This window comes from Apodemus sylvaticus, chromosome 15 (assembly GCF_947179515.1).
Source record: "Apodemus sylvaticus chromosome 15, mApoSyl1.1, whole genome shotgun sequence".
Lineage (NCBI taxonomy): Eukaryota > Metazoa > Chordata > Mammalia > Rodentia > Muridae > Apodemus > Apodemus sylvaticus.
The window spans coordinates 69481158-69507244 of record NC_067486.1 but is presented as its reverse complement, the minus strand read 5'-3'; the positions used below and the strand labels follow the sequence as shown (position 1 = coordinate 69507244).

The 26087-nt window shown below is 51.3% G+C and overlaps 1 protein-coding gene and 1 long non-coding RNA gene across 3 annotated transcripts in view; both read right to left on the bottom strand.

The window, feature by feature from the left end:
- Positions 1 to 26087, bottom strand: part of Xxylt1 (xyloside xylosyltransferase 1) — a 121889-nt gene that overhangs the window by 36497 nt on the left and 59305 nt on the right. For both annotated transcript variants that reach the window (XM_052158261.1, XM_052158262.1), the window contains one exon: positions 18870 to 19002. In XM_052158261.1, coding sequence (XP_052014221.1) covers positions 18870 to 19002 — 133 coding nt within the window. The remainder of the gene's footprint in view (positions 1 to 18869; positions 19003 to 26087) is intronic.
- Positions 545 to 4644, bottom strand: LOC127665735 (uncharacterized). Its single transcript, XR_007973488.1, has 3 exons — positions 4409 to 4644; positions 2099 to 2193; positions 545 to 1683 (listed from the first exon to the last, which is right to left on the bottom strand). It is a non-coding gene; the product is annotated as an uncharacterized LOC127665735 (long non-coding RNA).

Sequence of the window (26087 nt, the reverse complement as noted above, 5' to 3'; positions counted from 1 at the left end):
GGCACCTGAACATAAAAATGGAATAAAAACATCCTTTAAACAATGGCTTATTACAGCTCTCTTAGTTTTATGTTCACTCAGCCCTGGAGAGAGCACTGCATAGGAAAGGCTATGACCCCAGGCACAGAGAAGAGGCAGTACAGCACGTCTCCTTCCATGGAAAGCAGCGTGGGACACGCGGTGCAGGCCTACACTGCACAGCTGGTCTTCCCTGGCCCTTGCTGTTAGAATCTGGGGTGTTGTTCCAGTTTTATTGACATATAATTCACCTGTGTAAAATGTACAATGTGGTGAATTTCATTATATCTCCAGAGATGGAAATGACTGCGGACTATGAATCCCTTTAGAGCCTTTTCTCAAGGCCCTGCCTCTGCCTCCATACTGGCCGCTTAGGTGTCTCAGAGGGGAGGCATAAGCCTGCACCTTTGCGTGTGCTTAAGGCTTCTTAATGCTTCCAAGGTTTAGCCATGCTGTAAAATGGACAAAACCTTCACTTTCATGTCAAATAATATTCCATTATATGACTCCATCACATTCTGCTTAATTAATTTTTTAAAACTAAGTTGTTGTTTGTTTATTTATTTATTTATTTGAGGCAGAGTCTCCTTATGTAGCCCTGACTGTCCTGGAAGTCACTATGTAAACCATGTTGGCCTTGAACTCACAGAGACCTGCCTCCTGAGCAGAGATTAAAGGTGTGTGCCACCATGGCCGGCACCCTTTGTCTCTGCTTATCCTCTGATAGGTACGGGACTATTTATTGTTTTGGCTATTGTTGATAATGCTAACATGAATGTCTGCACACACAGGGAAGGTTTGCATGGAATGCATTTTCAGTTCTCTCGGAGGTGCACTGCAGGAGAGTGTTCATACGTAAGTCCGTGCTTGGGTGCGAGGCCTGGAGACTGTTCTCCACAGTGGCTCATCTGTATTCCTCTCCACAGTGACTGCGAGCGTCACCCACACCTGCAGCGGCGCCTGCCCGCACCACATTAGCTGTTGCCCTGCTTTTATCAAGCTGTCTGAGAGGTGGAGTTGGTCTCACATAGATCTGATTGACATTTCCCTGGTGATTGACACTTCCCTGGTGACTAACAATGTACCTCTTGTCATGAGCTTTTGGCCATTTGGATGTCTTTCCTGTCACCTCTAAATATTTACACCTCTAAATATTCAGTGTAATGTACTCCAGTCCTGGGATTTCCTTAGATAGATGTATCCTTTCTAAGGGCTGCCCAAGAATCCCTCCCAACAGGTGGAGCGGCCCACTAGCCCCTGCAAAGACCACTCTGCAGCTGACTGAGAAGATGACAACTCCAAAGAGGGGGACCGTGCAGCCTGCTGTCATCTGTGAGCGTCTAGGATGCTGGTGAGGTAGAAGGCAAAGAGAGTTCTCAAGAACTTTACAACTGAGCCCTGAGGCAGCAGGTGGGGTCAAGCGATTACTCTTTCAGTCAGGAGCAAAGTATTTCAGGAGCTGAGGGCAGGAAAGACAGGCCTGCATCTGAGGGGAAGTGCCCTCACTTCTGGAGCTGGCGGACGGGGGACATGCCTGGCTAGGAATCCCTGGACGCAGCAAGATGGTACCTCAGGCCACCTGGAGGAAACAGACGAATGTTGCACCACTGAGAATGTAGATAGATACTGGTGTCCATTACAGCGCCCAGTGAACACCATTTCAGGCTGTGGAGAGAGGGAGATAGATGCAGGGAGGGAAAGTGAACAGGCCAAGATGAACCCAGAACACAGGGCCTTCATGCTGTACCGGGTGTGGCTCTGTCTTCCATGCTCCAAAGGGAGGCAGAGCAGAGCCAAACGGTGGCAGAACCGCCAAGGCATGCTGAGCTCAGAGCCTACAAACTCAACACCAAACCCAAGGCCGCGAGGCAACGTGTGGGGGCCTCATCAGTGTGCGCCTTCACTGCGGCCTGCGCACAGATGGACAAGGGAAAGCCTCCATTCAGGAGCACGTTACCTCCCCAGTGATCGCTGTGAACCTGACTGAACATACAGGCATTTAGTGCCAACAGGACTCAGCCGCCCCAGAACGGTACCCTGCTCCTTTCCCTGCCAGTCTCCTGTATCACCAAGGTCTTACCTCAGCATCTGCAGGAGGGTGAGCAGTGTCAGCGGCCCCGCTCCACAGCATCACTAACACCTCACAAGCTTCAACAGCTGTCACTCTGCAGCCAGCTGTCTGGTCGGAGCAGATACATAGCATTCAGCTATTGATAGCACGGCTATTTCTGCAGCCAAACTCACAAATCAGCAGTCACAAAAATGGCCTTGGAATCTGCTGCAGCAGGGAAATGCATCCCTGTGAGCTCTGCTCCACATGGAAGAAGATTCTTCCCGGAAGCCGACTCCAGTCATGACCATGATCTGCCCTCAGCTGTAGCCACACATCAACCATGCACGTTAGAAATGGGTGCCTCCTCTTTAAAAGACTGCCCCGCCCTGTGAGTGTGAGAATTTTCTATACTAGTGTCACTAGTGAGCCAGGAACACCCAAACTATTTTTACCATAAAAGATGTTAACAGGGCATGACTGTAGGGGAAAGGAAATGTGCTGTGCTGGATGCGTGGTCCTCCCAGAGTTATGATTTTGGACAAATTCTGTAAAATGGGGACACTGTCTCTCCCGCCCATCCCCCATGGCTCTCAGCAAAGAGAGGCAGCAGTGAAGAGATGTCCACAGAAGGGTTAGCATCAGCAGGGCCAAGAAAACGCTGCTGGAAATTGGTGAGGCCTGGCAGAGTCTCTGCAAGGGTGGAGAGCCTCACTCCTAAGAATGCGAGGATCCAGGGGCTGACTGTGCAGCCTGTTAATTGGGAGGAGATGGGGGGGAGGGAGCAAGGAGGGACCAAGCGCAGGGCTCTGGGTCAGGAGGCTGCAGCTCCAACCCTGGGCACACACTTATTTTTGTGTTCTTTACCTCTGCTCCCCCCACTCCCCATCCCCCACCCCCCACCCTGTAATAAGGCAACTGGAAGACTGCTGACGTCATGGAGCTCAGCAGCCATCTGAGTGCTTGGATAGTGGCTGTGTGTGATGATGTGTGTGTCACTGCTACCAAGCAGGTTCTGCTCACCCTTAGTCTAAGCTGGACCAGGGACCAGAGGCCTTGGGGCACTAGTGCACAGGCCTTCACTGGGAAGACGCTATAAATCTTCTCACAGTAAATAAGAGCCGGAAGCTAGGGCAGGGCTTTCTTTACTTAAAGGCTGGGGACTGATACCACCCTGGGGAGGCCTGAAAATCCTCAGACACTACTACTACCAACAGCAATGGTGGTAGAGGCATACCACACGGTGTGCAGCACTGAGGTATAGAGTACTTTATGGATACAGCAATGGAGAGAGACTCTGGGCAGGGAGTGAGCACCAGGTGGTTTTATTTCATATCCAAACAGTCCTGAACCATGCAATACACCATGACTCTCATCTTAGCAATGAGGAACATAAACAAAGACTGTCCAGTTAGTCTGACTGGTGCTAGGACATGATATCAGTCTTGACTATCACACTGCTTGGACTGCAAAGCACCTGGGACATTGGCTATGCACATGTGTAGAAAAGGCCTGCCCAGATGTGGGCACCACCATCCCATAGGCTGGGACCCCACCAGGGGCAGAATCTTCTCCCTCTGCTTCTCAGCCACAGACAAACTTGGCCCTACCCCCTCCCTGATGTGACATGCTGAACCCATGAGTCAAAATAAGCCTTTCTTCCCCTAAGCTGCTTCTCTTAGCATCTGGTCACATGCACGATCCTCTTCCTGTCAAAGCTGGGCTTCTCGTTAATGAGTTCAGAAGCAGTTACATTCTGCAAACTGAACCTTTCCTTTGAGTTCTAGTGAAAATAATTTTAGACTATGTCATCCTGAAGCCCTGCCTGGGGTAAAGAGGAACCAGATGGTGGTGGCACTGTCCCTGTGGCCCTGGTAGGAGCAGACAGCTCAGCTGGGCCCTTCCTGCTGAGCTGGGCTGCTGGGACAAAGAGGAAAGTTAATGTTCTTGAATGGCACAGAGTTATAGCAGCTAACATGTGTAGGAAGAGGGCTTGGTCAGCCCTGATGAGGGAAGAGGGACCCTGAGAAGGGCTTCTCCCCTACTGTAGAATTCCGTAGGCATCAAAAGATCTGGAAATGCTGTGGGCAAACATGCCCAGTGCCATCAAGAAAGAGAGTCCTATGTGGCGCCACCCAGTGGGCTCCCAAACACATCTATATCATGAAAGTCAGTTGCTCAACCTCTAGCATTACAAGCATTTCACGTTTAAGCAATTCTGCAATAAACAGTATTCACAGGCAAATGTCTGAGGGTTTAAAGACCCTAAGGGATTATAGACAGGCCACCAAGCTGCACTGGCTCTTTGGGCCCAATACCCTTACTTATCTCCGGACTCACCCAGCACTCGTGCCTGGCATTCCTGTAGACACATGACAAATACTAATTCAGTCCAGCATCCTCATGAGAAACGCACTGGGGCAGATAATGGGCAGAGCACACTAGGTCAAATGGCAAGGTCGAAGCCACGCCAGGAGGTGGAGTCGGCCTGGAGTTCAAGCCAGGCAGTGATGCCAGTTTCTGCTTCGACTTCCCCACTGGGCTCAGCAGAAGTCTGAGAACAGAGAAGGAGTAACCCAGCTTCCAAAATGGCAGCTGGGCTCGTTCCCTATAAACGCTAAGAGCTCTCCCCGTGTCCCAAGCCCCAGAACCTCCCAGCAGCCCAGGCTCTCCAAGGCCACTGGGGAACAAAGCTACATGAGAATTCTGTGGCCCAAGCCCGAGGTTTTTAAGACCTCTGCAGATGAGTCTAGACCAGTGGTTCTCAACCTTCTCAACCTTCTGCAACCCTTTAACACAGCTCCTCATGCTGTGGTGACCCCAGCCACAAACCTATTTAATTGGTACTTTATAACTGTAATCTGGCTACCATTATGAATCAAAATGTAAATATATGATATGCAGGATATCTGATATCTAATCCCTGTGAAAGGTGTTTGACCCCAAAAGGGGTCCTAACTCAGGTTGAGAACCACTGGTCTATAGACACACAGGTATCTAGGGTTTTAGTACATTTCTATTCCCATATAAAATTCAAGTTAAATGACAACTGAGACACTTAGCTGGTCTCAGAGCAGCCACAGAAAACGGAAAACCCTTGGAAGGTACAGCAAGTGTCCCGTGGCCTTGAATCCAGCTGTCAGGAAGCTCTGGGAAACGGAGCTCTTAGAATTAACAGCAACCAAAAGGCACTGCTCCTCCCTGGCAGGAAACCCAGATGGTATCTGCCCTGCACAGACATCGGGGACGGGAGAAGGCATGGTGGGAGTGATGGCTTGGGGAAAAGTGACAGAACTTGCTTTATGGCTCTGTGGGGATGGCCAGGCAAGTCCATCGACCGGAGAAATGACAGAAGCACAGGAAATCTGATTCTGTTTTACCTTTCAAACAGAGAAGAGAATACAAGTGAGGAATGGAGAACAGGGGCTGTGCAATGGCAGCCCTGTCCTGGGAAGCCTCAACAGACCCAAACCTCTCTTCAGATACCGCCGACCCAAGGCTTTCTTCTTCCACCTCTTTATCCTGACAGCCTCTGACATCCTGAAGCCCTGGCATCCCATCAGGGCTCCAGCACAGGCTCATGGAGCTGGGTGCTGCTGTGAATGTGTACACACATTTGTGTATCTGGAACGGACCAGGCCAGCCTCCAGGAAGCCTGGACGGGGCTCAGGAGATAAACTCAGAGCCGTGGCTATGGGAAGCCCTGGCAAAGGACAAGCCAGAGAAAGCCTCTCCAGGGAGGAGCACACACGACCCATGTGACCTCAAAGGACACAAGTGAGCATGATGAGCAGGAGACACAGGAAGCAGACTTTCAGACTGAACCCAGAGAAAAACATTCCCATGAACTTGTCCAGCAATAAAATAATGGACCGCTTCAGAAGTGACGGCCTTCACAGCGGAAGGTGATCAAGCAGAGGATGTTACAGGGGAGGTTCGAACATGAGGAAAGATGTTCTCAGGGATCCCATTCCCAAGACTATAATTCTATGGAGAGTGGCAGCTCGGCCTGGTGGCTCACACCTATAATCCTAGTGCTGAGGCAGGAGAATTGCTGCAAGTTTGAGGCCAACTAGAGATACCTAATGAGTTCTTGACCAGCGCCTGGTAATGAGTACTACAGCGCCTGGTAATGAGTACTACAGCGCCTGGCCTACTCTCTCTCAAAAGCAATGAGGAAAGAAAACAAGCAGGCTGAAGAGGATGGGAGTGATTGGATCTCCTCCTCCCCTCCTCCAACAGTCCGGGAGGGGCATCAGACTCACTCAGTGACAGGAGGGACACAGAAAGCAAAGCACCAGCAGCTGCCATCTGCAGACTGGGACAGGCTGGCACCCCCTCCACGGGAAAACCCACGCTGGTTCTCAGCATACACCCCAACTTTGACACCAGGAGGGAAAGATTACAGGAAAGATCTCACTTTTGAGGGCTGGGGGCAGGGGTAAGGAGCCAGCTGGGGTTCTGAAAGAGGCTTCTACCAACAGCAAATCCTTTCACCTCAGAAGACTGAAGATGGGAGGACAGGCAGATGTGGGGACAGACAAATAAGTAAGATGCGGATGGATGGACAGACAAGCAGATGAAGGCACAATCAGGTAATAATGTGGGTGGATGGACAGACAGACAGACAGGTAGATGAGGGGACAAACAAATGGATAAGATGGGGGTGGATGGACAGACAGATGAGTAGATAGATGGATAAGTTGCAAGCAGAAATTCTTATAATGCATCCATAATGGTAAGAGATGTTTTCATCCAAGGCACACTGCACACACAACAATGCTCTCTGGTAGATGTTATACATGGCTTACCTGGATACAGTTTATATTCAAGCCCTCAGCACCAAGATTGCTTGATGTTTTATTTTTTATGTTTTATTTTGTTTTTTAGATTTGTTTTTTTTTTTTTTTTGAGACAGGGTTTCTCTGTATAACCCTGCCTGTCCCATAATTCACTCTGTAGATTAGGCTGGCCTCGAGCTCAGAAATCCACCTGCCTCTGCCTCCCAGAGTGCTGGGATTACAGGCGTGCGCCACCACTGTCCAGCTTTTGCTTGATGTTTTAACTCCCAGGAATAAGTGAGAGCAGTCATGTACAACACTCTAATTCCACACTGATCACACAGCACCACCAGAGAGCAGAGTGAGCTATAAGGAAAAGCAATCAAAATTGTTTTGCTGTAGAGACATGGGGAGGCTGGAGCAGAAATCTGGCTTTCCCAAATGACCAAGGAGAGGTGTGAGGTCATTACATAAGGCCTCTACATAAGGTCATTACACCAGGGCTATTAATTGTTCTAATGAAAGACCATGATCCTTGCATGTAGCTACATACTACAAATCCCAAAGTGGACTCATTTCCCCAGGATGCAAGCTAACTGGATAAGGCTGCCAGGCCTCTCAAATCTAGTTTCCTTATTCAGGAACCATCGAGGAGAGCTAGGAATGCCGTCTACCTAGAGGTCAGGCAGCTAGGACATTCTCAGTATCAGAGCTGAGCTGGCAGGGAAGTCTGGGGCTCGGGTCTGCACAGGCGTCTCTGCATCCTGGGTGGGTGGGGATGAGAAGCAGAGAGCGTGTGGCTGCCGCATCGCTCCACCCTTCTCTCCCCTGCCCCTGATGGGCTCCTCTCCTCCCTTCCTCCCCATCAGGCCCTCAACCTCCCAAAGCATCTCCAGACACAACCTCAAGCACAACAGAAACTTGCTCATATAAGTCTAACATAGGCAAGCTCCAATATATGGAGGTTCTGGTAACTCACCCTTTATTTTCTTCCAGAATTATATTCCTGGAAAGGAATTTTGCTTGATCTGGTGCTTTCTTATTAGTTAAGTCTGAGGTTACCTGGAAAACCATTTAATGGAATATTTAAAACTTTACTAATCAGAATCAACAACTGATTCAAGAAATGGGAGAAAACATTTGAAAAACAAAAACAAGTCAGGGTGGCCTCAGAAACCATCCGTGGAGGATCTGAGGTCAGCGAGCTAACTGAGGCACTCAAGGGCCCAGGCCAAGCGTGGCGGGAGAGCCAGCTTCACACCAGGTCCACCTGGCAGTGGCCAGGCTCCATCTGCCACACCAGTATGCTCTGTTTGGCTAGTAAACTGCTTGCTTAATTGTTAATGTTTAAACATTCCCAACAGAGATTTCTAACCTCCTTAAAAGAAAAATCAGATGTGACAACACTGGGCTAATATTCATGTAAACAATTAAACAACAACAACTCACTCCAAAAACGATACCCAAACCAAAAAACCATTCAACAACAAGGTCATAGAAAGACTTTCAATCAATTTCTTTCCTCCCCTTCTCCTTCGTGATTCATTTTTCCCCTTATACCTGTATTACTTCCTGGAGTTATTTTCCTGAAATTATACTGTCCCAGGCTGTATCCTGAGCCCCGATTCACTGAAGGCCCTCCCGCTTGTTACAATCAGTTACAGTCACCGGATTATCATTTGTTTATATCCTGGGCATGAATCAGATATTCTCTCATTTTATAGCAACAACCAGTAGTTCCTGGCCTCTGACCTTTGGTGTGGTCTGTACAGGTGGCCGGGAGGTACCTGCCCTCTCTAGCCAGTCACACACGGTCCTGCTCCGTGCCCCAGAACTCCCTGGGTCCTGGCTAGCAAAGGCAGATTTGACAGCTGCTCCCAGCCATGTCAGGCTCCTTTGGACCAAAGGCTTGAGGACTCTCCATCTCCTTGTATGAAAAGGATATCGTTTGATCATATATGATGCTTCAACCTTGGACAACAGCCAAGGGAAAATGAATAATGTCCGGAGTGATGGCTGTAGACAGGATCACACTCTAGTCTCCTCAAGCTACTAACATCTCAGCAGGAGAAACAGTTCAGAGAAATGTGGGTGCCCCTCCCCACTAGGGTTATTCAGATCCCTTTTTATACCTCTGCCTTGCTTCAAGAGTATCTACCAATTCTCTGAAGGCCAAACACCAATGGCCACACTATTATGAACCTACGACTCTTGTTCACGGATGGCCTGAGTAGAGTGCTGGCTTTACATTGCCTTTTTTTATGGTTGCCAGTTCACGAGCCTCGGGCCAGTGGAGATAGCATGCTTCTGGCAGCAGAGAAAGGGTTTCCACGCAGACGACGGGCTTCATTTTATTAAGGGAGGCAGTACTTATTCTCACAGGACCAAGGGAAAGGAAATGGAGGCAGAGAAGCAGTCACACGCACAGCACCTTTCTCCACGGTGTCCCAGTCCATCAGGGATGGAGGTCCCCGTCCATCAGGATGGGGCAGTCTCACGAGAGCTCGTCTGCACAGCGGGGACGTGGCAGGCACCCGGCCTGCTGTTAAATGCTAAGCAGCTCTAGCTGCAGCATAAGCTCCTTCCCTCACGTGCGCACGGTGATCCAAAAATCCCACGGGTGGGGACAGCTGGGAGAGCCAGGTTCCCTAATGAACGCACTCACGGACTCAGCAACTAGATGGGTAGGGGACATGGAGAACTCAGCCACTCTCACACAGGGGAGGGGACCAGGGACAGTAATCTATAGTAAAAGGCTTGTGCACAGGACTCACGAGGCACTCAACTCAAAACCAAGCTCAGTCTGAACACTTGATGCCTTGCCATAGCCAAATCTGCTGCTAACCTGGAGGTATAGGGGCTGGGAACTGAATCACCACGTCATTTATCTCCTGAAGAAGCCTGTGTTGAGGTGGCCAGGAGCTGCATCAAGAGGCATCCTTTGTACATAGCCCATCACACTGAACTCAGTCCCTTCTGCATGCTGTTTGCCACGGGTTCCTTTTACACACACACCAGTGCAATTCAACTATGTTATCTCCTCCCTCCCCTGGCATGCACAAGCGCGAGCGCGCGCACACACACACACACATACCTCCGACCTTTTATGCTGCCTAGGTTGCTAATACAGTTCTTCAGTGAGATATTTACTTGACAAATGAAAGCAGGCTTTAGGACAGCCCTCTGCTATGCAGAGGTTGAAGCCCGTCCAGTGAAGCCACCTGGAGAAGGACTTCCCTGCTAGGCCAGAAGCCTCTGGAGGACAGCTCCAGTTTCTTTGCATAGCCAGACCTTCCACAAATGCCTAATAAGTTTTCTATGTGAGCTCAGAGCCCAACTCTGTAAGTGCATTTCTTGGCTGATACAACCAGCAGAGAGACGGAGGGAGGACGGAAGGAAGTTCACCCAGTTCTTTGCATTTTGGAGGCAGACTATGCAACTGAGGGCCACTGGCAACGTTTACAGTCCCCATGGCAGGACGCCTTCGTGGCTCAGCAGGCTGACCTCTGACCCGTGGGTCTGGCAGGCTGCTCCCGCCTGTTTCTCACAGCTACAGTGGGAGAGCTGAGGCAGGGAGGCAACAGGAAGCTGCTTTAGCTCACGGTTCTGGAAAAGTGCATGGCGCCATTTCTGACTGGGATCTGGTGAGGGCTTGTGGCAGACAGCATCACAGGAGAGGGTGTGTGTGTGTGTGTACACCTCTGTGTGCTGGGGGAGAGAGGAGATAACATGGTTGATTCAGAGAGAGAGAGAGAGAGAGAGAGAGAGAGAGAGAGAGAGAGAGAGAGAGAGAGAGACCGAAATAGAAAGCCAGAGGGGAGGGCTCAGGTCTGTTCTTTGTGTCAGCCAGCTCCTGAGAACTAAGTGAAGAGCCCCACTCGAAGCATCCTAACTCTTGGCAGGGTGACACCCCAGTGACCTAAAGCCTCCCTTGAGGCCCTCCCTCTTAAGTGCCCACTCCCTCTCATAAGCGCACAGTAGAGAGGAACCACGAAGCCAGCCTCTGAACCCTTAGGGACAAATCAAATCTAAGCAACAGACAGAACAGACAGTTGTTCTCTCACATCTCACCTGCCGTGCCCTCCCGACAGAATTGTCTAGAACACTTCAGCATTCCCCAGAGCACTGACCCCTCCGGCACATACGCACAGGACAAAAGGGAAACCGAGAAGAGTGTCCCCATAGATCTTAAGATCTTATGAGAAAGCCATTTCTATAAGACCATGGCAGGACCAGAGAGCCACACAGTGGCCAGCCCACCTATGACCTGGGTGGCATCTCATCATTCAGCACGTCTCCTGTGCAGCTGGCACCTCCCTGCAGAGCAGGACAGAACGTGGAACCGCCCCCTCATCCTGTCAATCAAGCTTTCAGGAGTGCCCACCACTGACCGCATCGATTCTCAACCTTTGGGTGGTGACTCCTTTGGGGTGTCATATCAGATATCCTGCATATCAGATATTCACATCGTGACCCATGATAGTAGCAAGATTATAGTTATGAAGTAGCAACAAAAATAATTTTATGGTTGGGGTCACCACAACGTGAGGAACTATATTAAAGGGTCACAGTTCTGGGAAGGTTGAAAACCACTCACTGACTCAAGATGTGGTAGATCTTGTTTTAGGATTCAGTAATGGCGAAGTCCTGGTGACCTGGTGGGGAGGGCCTCGGGCTGTTTTCAGTCATGGGAAGTCCTTCACCGGCTACCCATGCGCACGTCTCAGCAGCGCATGCGGATGTCAGACCTCCCAGGTCCTGTGGCGTTGGATGGCACCTGCATGCTCCCGGCTCACAGAGGACTCAGTGGTCACGGGGACAGCCCCACCAGCAGCTTTCGCTTGGGTTCTCTTAACGTTTCCTTTAGCGCTCCTCCTCTACAACAGCAAAAACAGCCTCAGAGCCTCACAGCAGACTTTCCACCTCTCCCAAGGGAGCTCTACCGCTGACCTTATTAAGGCCCTTCTATAGTACTGCCTCCAGGCCAGACCCCGTGCTAACCAGTTTTCTTTCAAAAGATCTCCATGGAGAAAGTCGACAGGTCCCCACTCTTTCACTCAGATTTAATTCGACCAGAAATTGGTCGGCTCAATCTCGGCTTATTTCTTAAAGACACACAAGGATGGACAAGGGCCCAGAAACTCATCTGCTGGTGTCAGCGATGGGGAGAACTGATCTTTTATTTTCAGTCCTAGTTTACAAATGCTAAGGGAGGGTGGATGGCTGAGAGAAAGAGAGGCCACCCGTCGCCTAGTGAACAATGAATGCGTGTCAGTCAGGAAGCTCTCCAGAAGTGCCAGTCACATGAGCGTCCTGACACAAGCAATGTAGAGAGACACAGAGGGGCAGCAAGTGGGACGTCTCCTATCAGCTGAGGAACCAGCAGACTGAATAACAACTGCTCAGCTCTGAGCCAGCACACACAGATAAGGCTTACAAAGAAACAGACTGAAAATGGCCTTTTCAGACTGACCAGCATGATGCCTGGGGCCGACTTCAGAATCCTCTGTGGGAGATGAAAGTGGGCAGAGAAGAAACAGAACCGGCCAGCACTCATCATGCTGAGATCCTGTGGTAACTGATGGACTAGCCAGGACACCAGGGTGCAGCCCATGTCTCTGTGTTAAAAGTTCACCAGAATAAAAGAAAGGAAAAAAAAGAATTGTTTGGGGAAACTAGCAATGTTTGACAAACAAAGACTGAGTCTAGCCCAGGGTGCTCATAGCATATTATTATGTGGACACATACTTAATTCACAAGAATGTATAAAGCAGGAGCTGGCTGGGTTTGGCTATGCATGTCTGTAACGGCAGTACTGGAGAGGCTGAAGCAGGAGGATTACAATTTTGAGACTAGCCTAGGTTTTCTCAAGACTCTGTCTCAAATAATAAAATAAAATAAAATAAAATAAGAAGAAAGATCATTTACCCAATGATAAATTTACAGATTAAACAAACAAAAAGCCAACAACACAATCCTTGTATAAGTAATAAAAATGTATTTTATTTCTTTTTAATAATTACCTTTTGTTTGTCTGTTGTTTGATTGGCTTGATCATGATCTTTATACACATCCCAAGCTCACCTCAAACTTGCTTTGCAGCCTGGGCCAAAAATGGACCCCACCCCCCAATCCTGCCTTAGCCTTCCAAGTACTGAGATAGGCGTGCACCACCACAGCAAATGAACATTTATTCTACAAATTTAGTCCAAGGGGAAAGACACAGCATGGTTTAAATCTGAAACTAGCATCTCTCTGTAGTCCCAGGACAGGAGCCGTGCTCTGAGCTCTGGAAGTACGCAGAGTAGCCAGCTCATTTTCCACAGGGAAACAGGACAAGCATCCAGGCACAGGCAGTAGATAGATGGATGGCAGGCTGGTGTGTGGAGACGCGGTGTGTGCTACCTGCTGGAGTGGTCCCCTGTCACCCCGCTACCCCCCACAGTCTCCTCCAGAGACACCCAGGACACCGCCTTCTGTTACCCTCTGGGTTCCTACTACCCTCGTGGGATATTAAAACTTTCCTGTCCCTGTAGACTGGTCACGCCTGTAATATGGCAGACTTCTGTTCTGCAAATGCCTTGCCTTGTTTAAGGCATGTAGTAAAGGGAAATCTGGTGTGTAGATGCTACACTGAGAGTGACTGCTGTAGGGGAAAAGGAAAGGGAAAACACAGGATCTTCACAATGTTAGTAACAAGGAAGCTAAGAGTCATAGCTTCTCAGCCTCCGCTCTTAGGGCAGGTAAGAACTTCCTCAACCACAGAGGTGTGCTTGCACCATTAACATTACCTAGCCCCATTCTACAGACAAGGAAACAAGGACTTGGGTGCTAAGTGACTGCTCTAGCCCCACAGGACTCTTTAGGGGCTCTGCTAGGATTCGGGGTGGGGTGTGACACTGCTACTGCTACTGCTATTTTGTTTTGTACTAGGAAGTATAAACACATTATCTTCCCTTCCTATCCAGCATGCTCCTGACAGCCTTGTACCAGCATTAGGAAGAGAATCAGGCAAGTGCCAAGAGGCTGGACGGACATGTTCGTCCCAGCATCTGGAAGGTGAGGCTGGCACAGGGCTGGCTGCTGAGAGAGTAGCCATGCTGTTGTGCAATGCTTCATGGTGCGCCATGGTGTTCCATGGCGCTGGACCGTGGGGCTGGAGAATGCACCGAAGTTGTGCTCCTACCCACAAAGCTGCCATGCCGAGGCTCCAGGACAAAGTGACCTTCATGGGCTGCTGCCACTCAGGTCCAGCGTTTTCTCTTGACAACTGCTAGAGTTAGGAGGAGCCCAAGACCTGAGCGAGCCATTGCCAGGCTGCCGGCAGGCACTGTGGCCCTTCAAGAGCTGCCCCAGCTTAGCCCCTAGCTCCTGCAGGGGGTCGTCTCTGGGCTGTGCATCCTGAGGAGGAGCACACCCACTCTAGCCCTGGGTGCCCTGCATGTTCCACTTCCATAGCCTTCATTCCTGCACAAGCCCGGAAGGAAAGCCAGGTCACCCCCTTCTGCTGAAAGAGATTTCTAACTGGGGTGTAGGGCTGGGAACGTGTTAGGATTCTGCTCTAAGCTCCACCCCACAATTACCTGGCAACAGTCAGGTAGGCCTGGCCCACTATAAAAGGGGCTGCTTGCCCCCCCCCCCCATTTCTCACTCCTCTTGCCTCTTGGCACTTTCACCTCTCACATCTCTGCCCCTCTTGGGCTCTCCTTCCCTCCCCCCTCTCTCCTGTGGTCATGGCCGCCTCCACTTCTCTACTCTCTTCTCTCTCTGTCTGCTTCTCTCTGCCTCCACTACCCCATTAACTCCCATCCTCTGCCCTGAATAAACTATTCTACACCATGTCTGTGTGCCTCTGGTCCCTCCAGAGGAAGGGATACTTGGGCATGGCCCCGCCTAGGCACCCCTCCCCCACATTGCCGTACACCATTCTCTAAACCTCTCTCTCTTCTTATGAACACAACAGAATGGGTTACCAGATTTAGGAAAAAAAACCAAGATATTCTGTTAAATGTAACATTCCAAATTAACAACAAATAACTTTGGTTTAGGTATGTCCCTATAGAGCACACTTGTCATACAAATCAGTATCTGTTGCTAATGTGAAGTTCCACACTACTGGTGTCCTGTATATAGGTGGTACCTGATAGAGTCAGGAGTTCATGAAACACAGATGATAGATAGATAGATAGATAGATAGATAGATAGATAGATAGAGAGGTAGATAGGTAGGTAAATAGATAGATAGGATAGGTGGATAGATGATAGGTAGACAGACAGACAGATGATAGACTGATCTCCCTGCACCCACATGAAAACACAGAGGATCCTGTGACTTGCGGCACGTCCCATAACTAGTTGGCTTCTGAGTCCAGCCATTGCCTTTACATCATGTGCTCTAGCTGGCCCTATGACCTCATACTAACTTCTGCAGGAAGCCCATAGAGGAGGCCCAGCTGTTGCCTGGACTTATAATGTGCTCACAGGAAGCCATCCCACATGGCCATGTTTGTGAACTTCAAGTGTGGGTTTGCAGAGCAGGCCTCAGGGTTCTGTTGCTTGATCCATCGCCCCAGTCACACAGAACACCACAGAGAAACTCACCAGGGGTCCAGTTCGGGGCACAGAGGCACGGAAAGGCCAAAGGATGGAAGGGCAGGCAGCACTCCACCCACGATGATCAGGTCTCTGAGAAAGTGATGGTTGGCTCAACCAAACTGTAGCAGGCACCCAGGGAGGAAAGCATCCTCTATGTGTACCCCAATATTCTCTGACGCTACAGCATTGCCCAGAAAGCAGTCAGTTTGATGTGTTTACTGGGGTGTGTGTGTGTGTATGTGTGTGTGAGAAAAAGCCACTTGTCAAATGCACAGTGGGAAACATTTCTCCCTGCCCTCCCCAAGCCTGAGACAGTTCAGACTCACAATAGAGGGGAAGCCACCATAAAAAGGACTTGCCTGTGCCCTTTGAAGTACAGAGAGTCCCTGGGACTAGTGACTATACAGCTTACACAGCAGGGGTTGGAGCCTCCTCCTGCTCAGTGAATTTCCAGACCCGAGGATGCCTGCTTGACGAAGCACCTGAGCGTCTGCTACCTGATTCTTCCTTCTCCAGATGCTATCAGATTCCATTTGGAACAAGTTGTCTGTCCATGCCAGGTCGGGACACTTGGGGAGGCCTCTGAGCACCAGCTGTTAGGGAAGGGGCCCTGCCTCAGCTGTGGGTCCCCTATAAACTGTGTTGCCCGTGTCTAAGGAGCAGAGGCCATGCCCACTCAGAAGGGCCCAGCTTCATTAACTAGACTCTTCTTCCCATCTTTTCTTTAACATCCAACCCCGACCTCCCTCCCTGGCCCCAGCCAGGTAGGCTCTCCAAGGAGAGAACAACAGTGATCTGTCAGGTCCCTGGGTTCTTCAGCGTCCATATGTGTGAAGGCTATGTGTATACCCCGCCCCCACCCAATACACATATGCCATATTTGTTGTCTGCCACCAGCCAGACCATTCTCAGGCCCAGCAAATACTAAAAGCAGGCACTGTAACAGGTGACTCCTGGATTGCAGCCTTGATTTATGACGGAGTCTTTAGTGACATTTTGTGGTGGTTTATGGCTGGGGGGAGGATGTAATTGTCTGTTTACCGAGTGGTGTTTTTAAGACTCTGCCAGTAGCAGGCTCTCATGACCCTCGTTACACATAATGATAAAGTGAGAAAGTAAGGGAAACAATCTGAATTGCCACCTTTCAGCTGTTTCCTTTGGGAAGGCCAGATCAAGTGATTTAAGGACTACCATTATAAAAGCTTAGTTTTGCAGAAAACAAAATTTAGGTCAAGATTATCTGTAACAGATGCGATGAGGTTTTCATGTATTATAGAGAAGCACCAACCTGTCTTGCAGGTGTTGCTGATGTAACTAACGGTAGGTAGGTATCTGATAACCAGCCTGTCTGAACGTCCTGGGGCCTGCGTCTGAGTGGGGGAAAAGCCCACTGTATACAGTGGGAGAAAAACAAGCAGGGCAGAGGAGCTGTGAGCGCCAAAGCTGGAGAGACAAAGGCTGGAGCTCCTCTGCCTCCATCTGAAGGGTACCAAGGTGACAGGCCTGGTGTCAGCTGGGACTGAAACCCAGGACTGTACACTGAATGCCGCCCGCCTTGGGAGCAGTCTTTCGTAGTCAACACTGAGGGTTTGCCTTATCCACTCCACAACCCCACTGCCCGTGCAAGTAAGGGACGCCCAAGACTCCTGTGGGCATTATGTAATGGGAACAGCCCACAAAGCCCAGGAGTTATCGCTCCTTTGAGGCCTCGCAGGAATTTCCTGTTATGTGATCTGAGACTTGCAAAGCAAAGAACCATCACTGAACCCAGCCCGTCCTGCCCCTCCCCTCCTCTAGGGGTGGGGGGACTCAAGCTCTGAGGCACTAGCCGCCAGGGCCAGCAGCTCTCCAGGATTTCCGCAGGGAGCCAGCACAGGTTGGGGGAGGGTGCAGAGAACAAAGGGCCCCGGGAGCCCAGGGAGGAACGCTAGGTCTCCCAGGCTGGCGAGGGGAAGGCTGTCAATCTAACTGTCAGGGAGGGGTGCGGTGGGGAGGGATGAGTCAGCACCAAGCACACCAGAGCCTCAGCTAGGAGACAAGTTTCAAACCCGCCTCTGCTATTCTTCCCTCTTCCCTCTCTAGACACATGTATGTGCGACATGCACAGAATCACTTCAGAGGCAGGACATAAAGCACCACCCCTTTTCTGAGGGCGTGTTTCCTCAGTAAAGACTGCCATTTAGTTCTGCCTATCAGCATATACAACTGCCATGTGTTTGTTTGTTTGGTTTGTTTGTGTGCAAGCTATATAGTACTTAATTGGATATACTTTAGTAGATATACTTTATTTAACCATTCTTCTGTGGAGAACGTGTCAGGGGTGCAGGGAACATCCCTGAGCATGTCTCCTGGCTTCAGGCACAGGAGCTTCTCTGGGCTTCACTGTCTGGGGAAGAATGCCCATGCACCATGGCCAGCGCATAGCCACTGTGTCCGGAGCTGTGGCGGCCCCTCTGCACCACTGCCCACCCACTCTCCTGAGGTGTGACAGTGCAGTGTCTAAGCTCCACCCCACACTTACCTGGAAAAAGCCAGGTATGCCCCGCCCCATAGACGGCCCACTATAAAAGGGGCTGCTTGCCCCTCCCCTCTCTCTCTCATCCCTCTCGCCTCTTGGCACTCGCATCTCTCTGTCCCCTTGGGCTCTCCTCCCCTCCCCCCTCCACGTGGTCATGGCCGGCCTCCACTTCTCTATTCTCTATTCTCTCTCTCTCTGCCTTTCACTACTTCCACTATACCATTAACTCCCATCCTTGGCCCTGAATAAACTCTATACCATGTCTATGTGCATGTGGTCCCTCTGGGGAAAGAGGTGTCTGGGCACGGGCCCGCTTAGGCACCCCCTTCCCCCACACTGCCGTGCCACATTCTCTAGCCTCCCCCCTCTCTTTTTAGGCCTCCTTCATTGGTGTGTTGGCTGGGAATCGAGAAACACTGCAGGTATGCCAGCTTTGCCATTTAAGCCACAACCTCGCTTGCTAGCTCTGGACTGGTAAGCTCCCCCCCCCCACCACCACCACTGGTCAGAGCAACAGTTTACATAGTTCTAGGGTAATCTGGAGCTTAGACAGAATACCAACAGTGGTGACATGAAGCTAAGAGAGCCATGCAGCTCCCCGCTCTGGAGAAGAAGCCCTGACACTGCAGCCAGATGAAGCCTGGGATATTAACCCCGCAAGCGTAACCAGAGGCCACAATGTGGACAACTGGGCTTTCTGGAGGAAAAATCTCAAAGTCCCCACTCTACAGGGCAGCAGCCTCTCCTGCTCCAGAACACACCCCCTCCCCTGCCCATGACATCACCAGTCAGCCCTAAGTGCAAATATGCTTCCAAGGAGCAAGTGGAGAGAAACCATGATGCGGTTGCATCCAGGCAGCTGGTTGGGGTGGGAGGGGCTCAGGCTCCTCCGACAGCCAGCACCCACCTGTACACAGGCTGCATCTCTCGGGCTATGCCGATAACAGCACCAGGTAGGAAGTTGTCAAACTCCTCGAAGAGCTCTCGGATGTTGGTCTTATACTTCAGGTCGAGGTCCAGTTGAATGATCCTCAGGATCTCTGGAGGAGTAAATTTAAAAAGGGCATTAAGCCTAGGTATGGCACTGTATCTCTGCAAGCCAGTACGCAGGAGGCTGCGGCAGGGGGATTGGGATCTGGGGCCGTCTGGGCTGCTTAATGATCCCCCCCCCTATAAAAATGACATCCTGGGAGGCTTGGTACCTAACAGTGAAGACAAGAGCATGAGGCCACCCGCTTACTGAATCACTTTCAGTGACCAGCAGCCCTCTCTAACTGCAGAATTCATTCTGCTCAGGTCTAGCCTTGGGTCCAGAGGCAGCAGCCCTCTCTGCTAACTGCAGAACCCATTCAGTTCAAAGCCACAGGCCCACACTCCTGTCTAGTTGGCTGAGCACGTGTGTTTCAGTCCACAGTGCCTGTCCCGAATGACATGCAACACGGGAGCCCTGTTCACACCGGGCTAAGGTGGGATCCAAGTGTCAAAGGCTGCCGGAAGACAGGTAGAGGACACTCTCAGATCCGGATAGATATGCCCTGCAAACCCGTGGAAGACTTCTTGGAAGAGGGCAATCTGGGCTGTGCCCGAGTGTGGCCAGGGGCGGGTGGGTGAAGTAGCTATCCGTGCCACACATCGAGGGGCGCCCCTTGATCGGCCATCCTTGACTGCTCAGCTACAGGGCAGCTATCACAGCTCTCTGGAGACTGTGTCCCTAGAAGCGCTCTGAGGACAGAGGCCACAGACAGCTTTTGTGTCTCGGCCTCTCTCAGTGGTGCAGGATTTGGCATTTGGCAAACGCTTGGGGTGTTCAAGGAAGCCATTGGCATTCTCTAAGTGAGTTTATGAAGAAATTACAGCTCACAATCTGTTCCTTGTTCTATTTTCCTTTGTGGTGCAGAAACAAAGCCCTAGTTCACATTCTATGTGACTTTTCTATAACAGAAGAGAGCAAGTCACCACAGATGAGAGTCCAGCTGCTCCGGACAGAGCAACATAGGAGAGCAGCCAGCTACTCCGCCCTCCTGGGCAGGGGGTTAGGGAAGGGTCTGAGGAGCATCACACTGCGACCCCCAGGAAAGGAGCACAGAGGCCGCTCTCCCCCACATCCATAAACAACGAGAGAACCAAAGCCCGGTAGTCAGGCTGGGTGCTGATAACCTAGTTTCTCGTGTCTAGGGATGGAAAGCAGACTCAGGCCACAGCGTAGAGACCCTGGTGCTGGCCCTAAGACAATGTTTGCCGGAAAAGAATGTCCTAAGGTGAAAGTTACAGCCCCACAACACAAACATTTGTCCAGCCACTTCTTTCTTTTGGTTCACTGCCTGTGTCATGAACATCCATACCCAGATCTCAGGTAGCCCCTAAATACAGCAAAGCAGAGCCCTAGTGACACAGGGGCAGGACACATCTCTAGAGGTCGGGAAGGCATCATCTTCATGGCTCCATAGAGGACTTCTGTCAATCTCGCATTTCACCTACCCACCGATGGGAAGAATTATTCCCATGTTTACATAAAGAAATCCTGCCCTAGAAAGATTAAAAACAAGGGGCTGGAGAGAGGGCTAAGTGGTTAACAGTGCAGGCTGCTCTCTCAGAAGACACAGGTTCAATTCCTGGCACCCACATGACAGCTCAGTCATATACAACTCCAGTTCCAAGGGATCTGACTTTTTTCTGAACTCTTATGAGCATCACTTGCACATGGTACACACACACATACATACATATATACATACATACATACATACACACACATAGCCAAAAACACTCATAAATAAATATAAATTCAAAAAGTAAAATAGGCAAACCAGGCATGGTGGCATACAGCTGTAATGCCAACACCAGAAAGATGAGGGCAGGAGGATCAGGAGCTCACAGCTAGCCTCAGCTACATAGCAAGTTTGAAGCCAGCCTGGGCTACGTGAGACCTCCTCTGAAAAATAAAACAAAGGGCTAAAAAACAGGAGCCAAGGTCACAGGTCAGTGGTGGCGTGGAAGTGGAACCCTGACCTCACTTGGAAGCCCAGTACCCCAAGCTCCTCCCAGCACAGTCTCCCTCTCACCAGTGCCTCAGGTACAGACTCTTGCTCCATCCTCCTGGACATCCAGGAGTGTACAGAGGGGCTTAAGACACTAAGAAATGAAAAGAATCCCAGGCAACCACCTGGCCAAACACAGCTGTCAATGGACGACAACAAAGAAATTACGGTCTTTTCCCTTTCGGTTACTCGAAGACACTTCTGATGCCAACCATCAGAGTGTCAATGCGGGAGGCAGCCTGTCCCTTGCAGCATGCATCCTCTGGATGCCACAGTCTGCAGCAGCTCTGGGCAGCTCCTGGTGAGCAGTGGTGGCCTCATCCGTCCTGCATTGCCTGTACCGCCAGCCCTCCATCGCTGCCTCCTGGAGGATGCGTGCGCTGGGGGCAGACCCGACATGGTACGTTCTTGGATCGGAAGCTGACCTGCCTTCTCTGTCTCAGTCCATCTTCAATATTTACGTCACTCAGGGGGCACTGGAGAGACTTCCTGAGGCACCCCTTCCCTGTGGCTGTCCTGGAACTCACTCTGTAGACCAGGCTGGCCTTGAACTCAGAAATCTGTCTGCCTCTGCCTCCCAGAGTGCGCCACCACCATCGGGCTTAGAGTTCCTGTCTCAATGAACTCTTCCATGACCTGAGGGCTTTCCCTGCTAGGAGGGGTCCAATAGACCCCACCACACAGGACTCTGAGAGGCCGGAGCACCACCGAGAACCCATTCCGTCTCAGAGAGGCAGCGCTAGCCTTGTCAGCCCTGCAGTCAAGGGAGGTAACAAGTTGAAAAGGAAACAGGTGCAGCTCACCACGGAGTGACCTTTCCCCCAGATGCAGAACAACTGGCTAGGACTGGGCAAAGGACACACCCATCAGGGATGTCCACGGCCCTGGGCAGCCCGCACAGTCACATGGGCACCTGACCAAAGGCCTCATTATAAAGTGAGGAAACAAGAAGCCAAGGCATAAATGTCACCGCTGAAAAGAGGCTAATGCTTAGGAGGGCGCTGCAGCTCAGCAGCTCATGCCCAGGGGCGCTGCAGCTCAGCAGCTGATGCCCAGGGGGCGCTGCAGCTCAGCAGCGAGGGCTGCTTTAAGGACCTATTTCCCAGAGTCTAGTCTTGGCAGAACCATCCCCCTGTAGGAACTACATGTGGGTGGTTGTGTAGAAATGTAAGAAGACACTGCAAAGAAGTTTCTATGTGGGGCCAACCACAGTGACAACCTCAGGAAGATACTGGTGGGGGATGGAGGCAGAACCACATGGAACTAAGGACTAAATGAGACGATGGTCCCCAAGGCAAAAAGAAGAGAGGTAATGCACAGGGAAGAACGTGGGAGAAAAAAGCTGATGGGATGTTTCAAAAGGAAGGTTACTCATCAGGCTGGTTAGACATCATCATCTAAATTCTGTGAGAAGACAACAAAAGAGGGCAGAATAATCTGAGACAACAGCTCTGGAAAGGACGTCTAGTAATAACTGAGGCCAGCCTACCCATTTTACAGATCAGAAAACTGAGGACCAAGGAATGTATCAGGATACTCAAACAAGTTAAAAAGCAAAGCTGATCCTAGAACTCAAATCCTTACCTCCCTAACTGATGCTCTGGAGATTCAACCTCATTCATAATCTCTTAATGTGGGCCATAAAATCCTAGAAAGAAAAAAAAGTCGCATGGACTATCCCCAACAGCCACGACAATGTAAATCTAAAGATGAGTCCAAGCTTAGGAATGGAACCCTCACGGTCCACGTGGCTCCAGCCAGCTCTCAGGGAAGGACTCTGCATCCTCCACATTCTCTCAGCATCCTTGGGAATGTACCTAGACTGTGATAAACTCTAAGAGAGGCGAACGCCTCACTGAACATCCTAGACCCAAGGATGCCCACGGAGACACCATCTCATTGCCTGGTGCGGGTCGCCTGGCAGCGGGTAGAAAGTCACTTGCTGAACATGACTATGTGGTTTGAATAAAAATGGCCCCTAGTGGTCCATAGGGAGTGGCAGTATTGGGAGGAGTGGCCTTGCTGGAAGAAGTGTGACACTAGTGTGGGCTTTAAGGTTTTATGTGTGCTTGACGCAGGCCCAGTGTCACTCCCTCTGCCTGCCACCCCAGATGTAGAACGCTCAGCTCCTTCTCCATCACCATGTCTGGGATGTTTTCCTTATAAGAGCTGCCTTTGTCACGTGCCTCTTTACAGCAGGAGAACCCTGACTAAGGCAGTGACCAGCCCCACCCTGCTCTAGTCCCACCGACTAACTCCTGGGTGGGTTCCTGCTTCTGCATCCCGTGAGCTGAGCCTTCCTGCAGACTCCATGCTCACAGCCACCGTGGGGTGGCGCCACACAAGAACTCACATCCTAGTGTGCACCTGCGGCGTTCCTCCTGCAGAAGGAAGCTTCCCCACATCCTAGTGTGCACCTGCGGCGTTCCTCCTGCGTGCTTCCCCACATCCTAGTGTGCACCTGCGGCGTTCCTCCTGTGTGCTTCCCCACATCCTAGTGTGCACCTGCGGCGTTCCTCCTGCGGAAGGATGCTTCCCCACATCCTAGTGTGCACCTGCGGCGTTCCTCCTGCAGAAGGAAGCTTCCCCACATCCTAGTGTGCACCTGCGGCGTTCCTCCTGCGGAAGGATGCTTCCCCACATCCTAGTGTGCACCTGCGGCGTTCCTCCTGCAGAAGGATGCTTCCCCACATCCTAGTGTGCACCTTCGGCGTTCCTCCTGCAGAAGGAAGCTTCCCCACATCCTAGTGTGCACCTGCGGCGTTCCTCCTGCAGAAGGAAGCTTCCCCACATCCTAGTGTGCACCTGCGGCGTTCCTCCTGCGGAAGGATGCTTCCCCACATCCTAGTGTGCACCTGCGGCGTTCCTCCTGCGGAAGGATGCTTCCTCACATCCTAGTGTGCACCTGCGGCGTTCCTCCTGTGGAAGGATGCTTCCTCACACACAGTGTATTCTCCTGGGCCCAGCGTCTAAGGCGCACACCTGTCTGAGATGAGAGTCCTCCACGGGGAGCACCATAGCCTGCCACTAGCTGACTGGCCTCTGGGGTAGGACGGAGCCTGGAGGACCATCTGGCCTTCCCAGGGCGGGGTGGCATTCCTGGTGTCAGACAGTGGATTTTATGGTGGAGTTTCGAGAGCCACTGAGGCTGTCAGCCTACGGTAGGGAGAGGTGAAGAGGCGGTGGGCTCTCTGGACTGGGGGCTGCTGTTCCTGGGATCTCCCTGCTCGTCCTCTCTACCCTGACTCCAGTGTCAGGCCAAAGACACAGCTCCAACCAGACCGTGGCTCTACTGACAGAAGGAGCGTGCTGGCTACAGATAGGACTTTCTAGACCTGGTAACCCTATCACTCCCACTGGTCCTGGCAGCCCTCTTATGGAGTTTCTGTCTATGGACTGTGGAAGCCAACACCTGCTACTAGGGTTCAAGGCCAGGCCAGGTTAGGTAGGACTGTGCCACAGAAGGCCACGGTCATGCTGGGTGGGACAACCTGGCTGGGACAGTCCCAACTCAACATGCCCTCGTGGGAACAGGCTGGGCGCAAGTCATCATCAGCCTCCAGTTAAGGCAGTCACAGGCATGTCATCTGACTGGGGATGGAATTACAAGCCAGACAAAATACTAATGACACCCCAAAACAAACAAGAGAAAAAAGTCCAGGGTGGGTGGGTAAAAGAACGAACGTATACCTTCCCCACCCCTGCTTTCTCTTGTCCTCAGAAATAATTCCCGGCACACACACACTAGCACACACACACTAGCACACACACAATCCGTAGCACAGTGGTAGGAAGGGATGAGAGGTGGGGTGAGCATGACCACCGTGGTGGGAAACACCATGCGAGGAGAGACAGGCGGTCCCAGGGAGCTCTCACTGACCACTGCCCCAGCTGGCTTCCTAGTGCCCACTGAGTGGCTCCAGTGAAGAGAAATGTCGTCCCGCCGTGACTCCAGAATGCCACAGTTCTACAAGCAGATGTCTGGAGAGTGGCTTGTTCCCTGCCCTGAAATACTGCAGCAATCTGCCACCCTCTGAGACCGGCTGCCTTTTAACTGCTGTGGGCAGAACCTCTGACCTGTAGGGGTCAGAGATGGTGACTGAAGGGGCAGAGGTCTTCCCCACTCATGAGAAGTCAGGAACCAGGGGATGTTAGGAGGTGGGTGGAGCACAGCCCTTGGGCATCTTATCAGCCTGGCTTCTCCCTTTGGGGGCACTGTCCAAGCGCAAGAGAGATGTGTCCCTAGGGGCGGAGTTAGTGCTCCCAGTTTTCACATCCGGAAGGAAACTTGGGTCCTTCCCAGCTGGCTCTGGCCCTGACTCTCGAAGCACCCTTCATGATCCCCTCTGCCAAGGAAGCTCCAGCTGCAGGGCTGGCCATGGGAATAGTTTCTCTGAAGAAATGCAGCAAAATATGCCAGGAGTCCAGGGCCCTGGGCACAGATTCCCGGAGCCTTTCCCGTCTGGTCAGATATGCACCTCCTCTCTAGAAGCAGGGAGAAGGTTCTGGTGCGAGGCCCAGGGTCTCTACCTTTACTGACTAGCTAAGGAGCTTCCTGGCATTTTTACAAGACAGTATTAGTACCTTCCACTTCCTGAGGTGGAAACACAGGTCACTGAGGTATGGCAACTTACCTAAGACAGGCCAGCGAGGAAGCGACTGCACAGGCCTCTGGGAAAGGCCTCTATTTAGACCTTGTTATTTAAAGTGGCAAAGCTTCCGAACACAGGGCGGACAGGGGACACCACCAAGTGACTGAGATTTCTACAGACAGACAGGGTCTGCACTTCCAATAGGCAGCTCCCTCCCGATCCTCGTCTCTGAGGACTCTGAAGGCTGCGGGGATTTCCCTTCACTGAGCAGAGGCTAGTGGAGAGACTCGTGGAAAGGGGTGTAACGTCAGCAAAGTTGTAAGTCTCCATGGCAACAGCCACCGTGTGCAATAGGGCTCACGGACCATCCAAATGCAGGGAGGCTGACAGTATTACTTCCACCTGACAACTGCCAGGGAGGTTAAGTCAGGTAACATGCTGCACAGCTGGGACGTGAATCTACACCAAAACCTGCAGGGCTCCAAAGTCTTTACA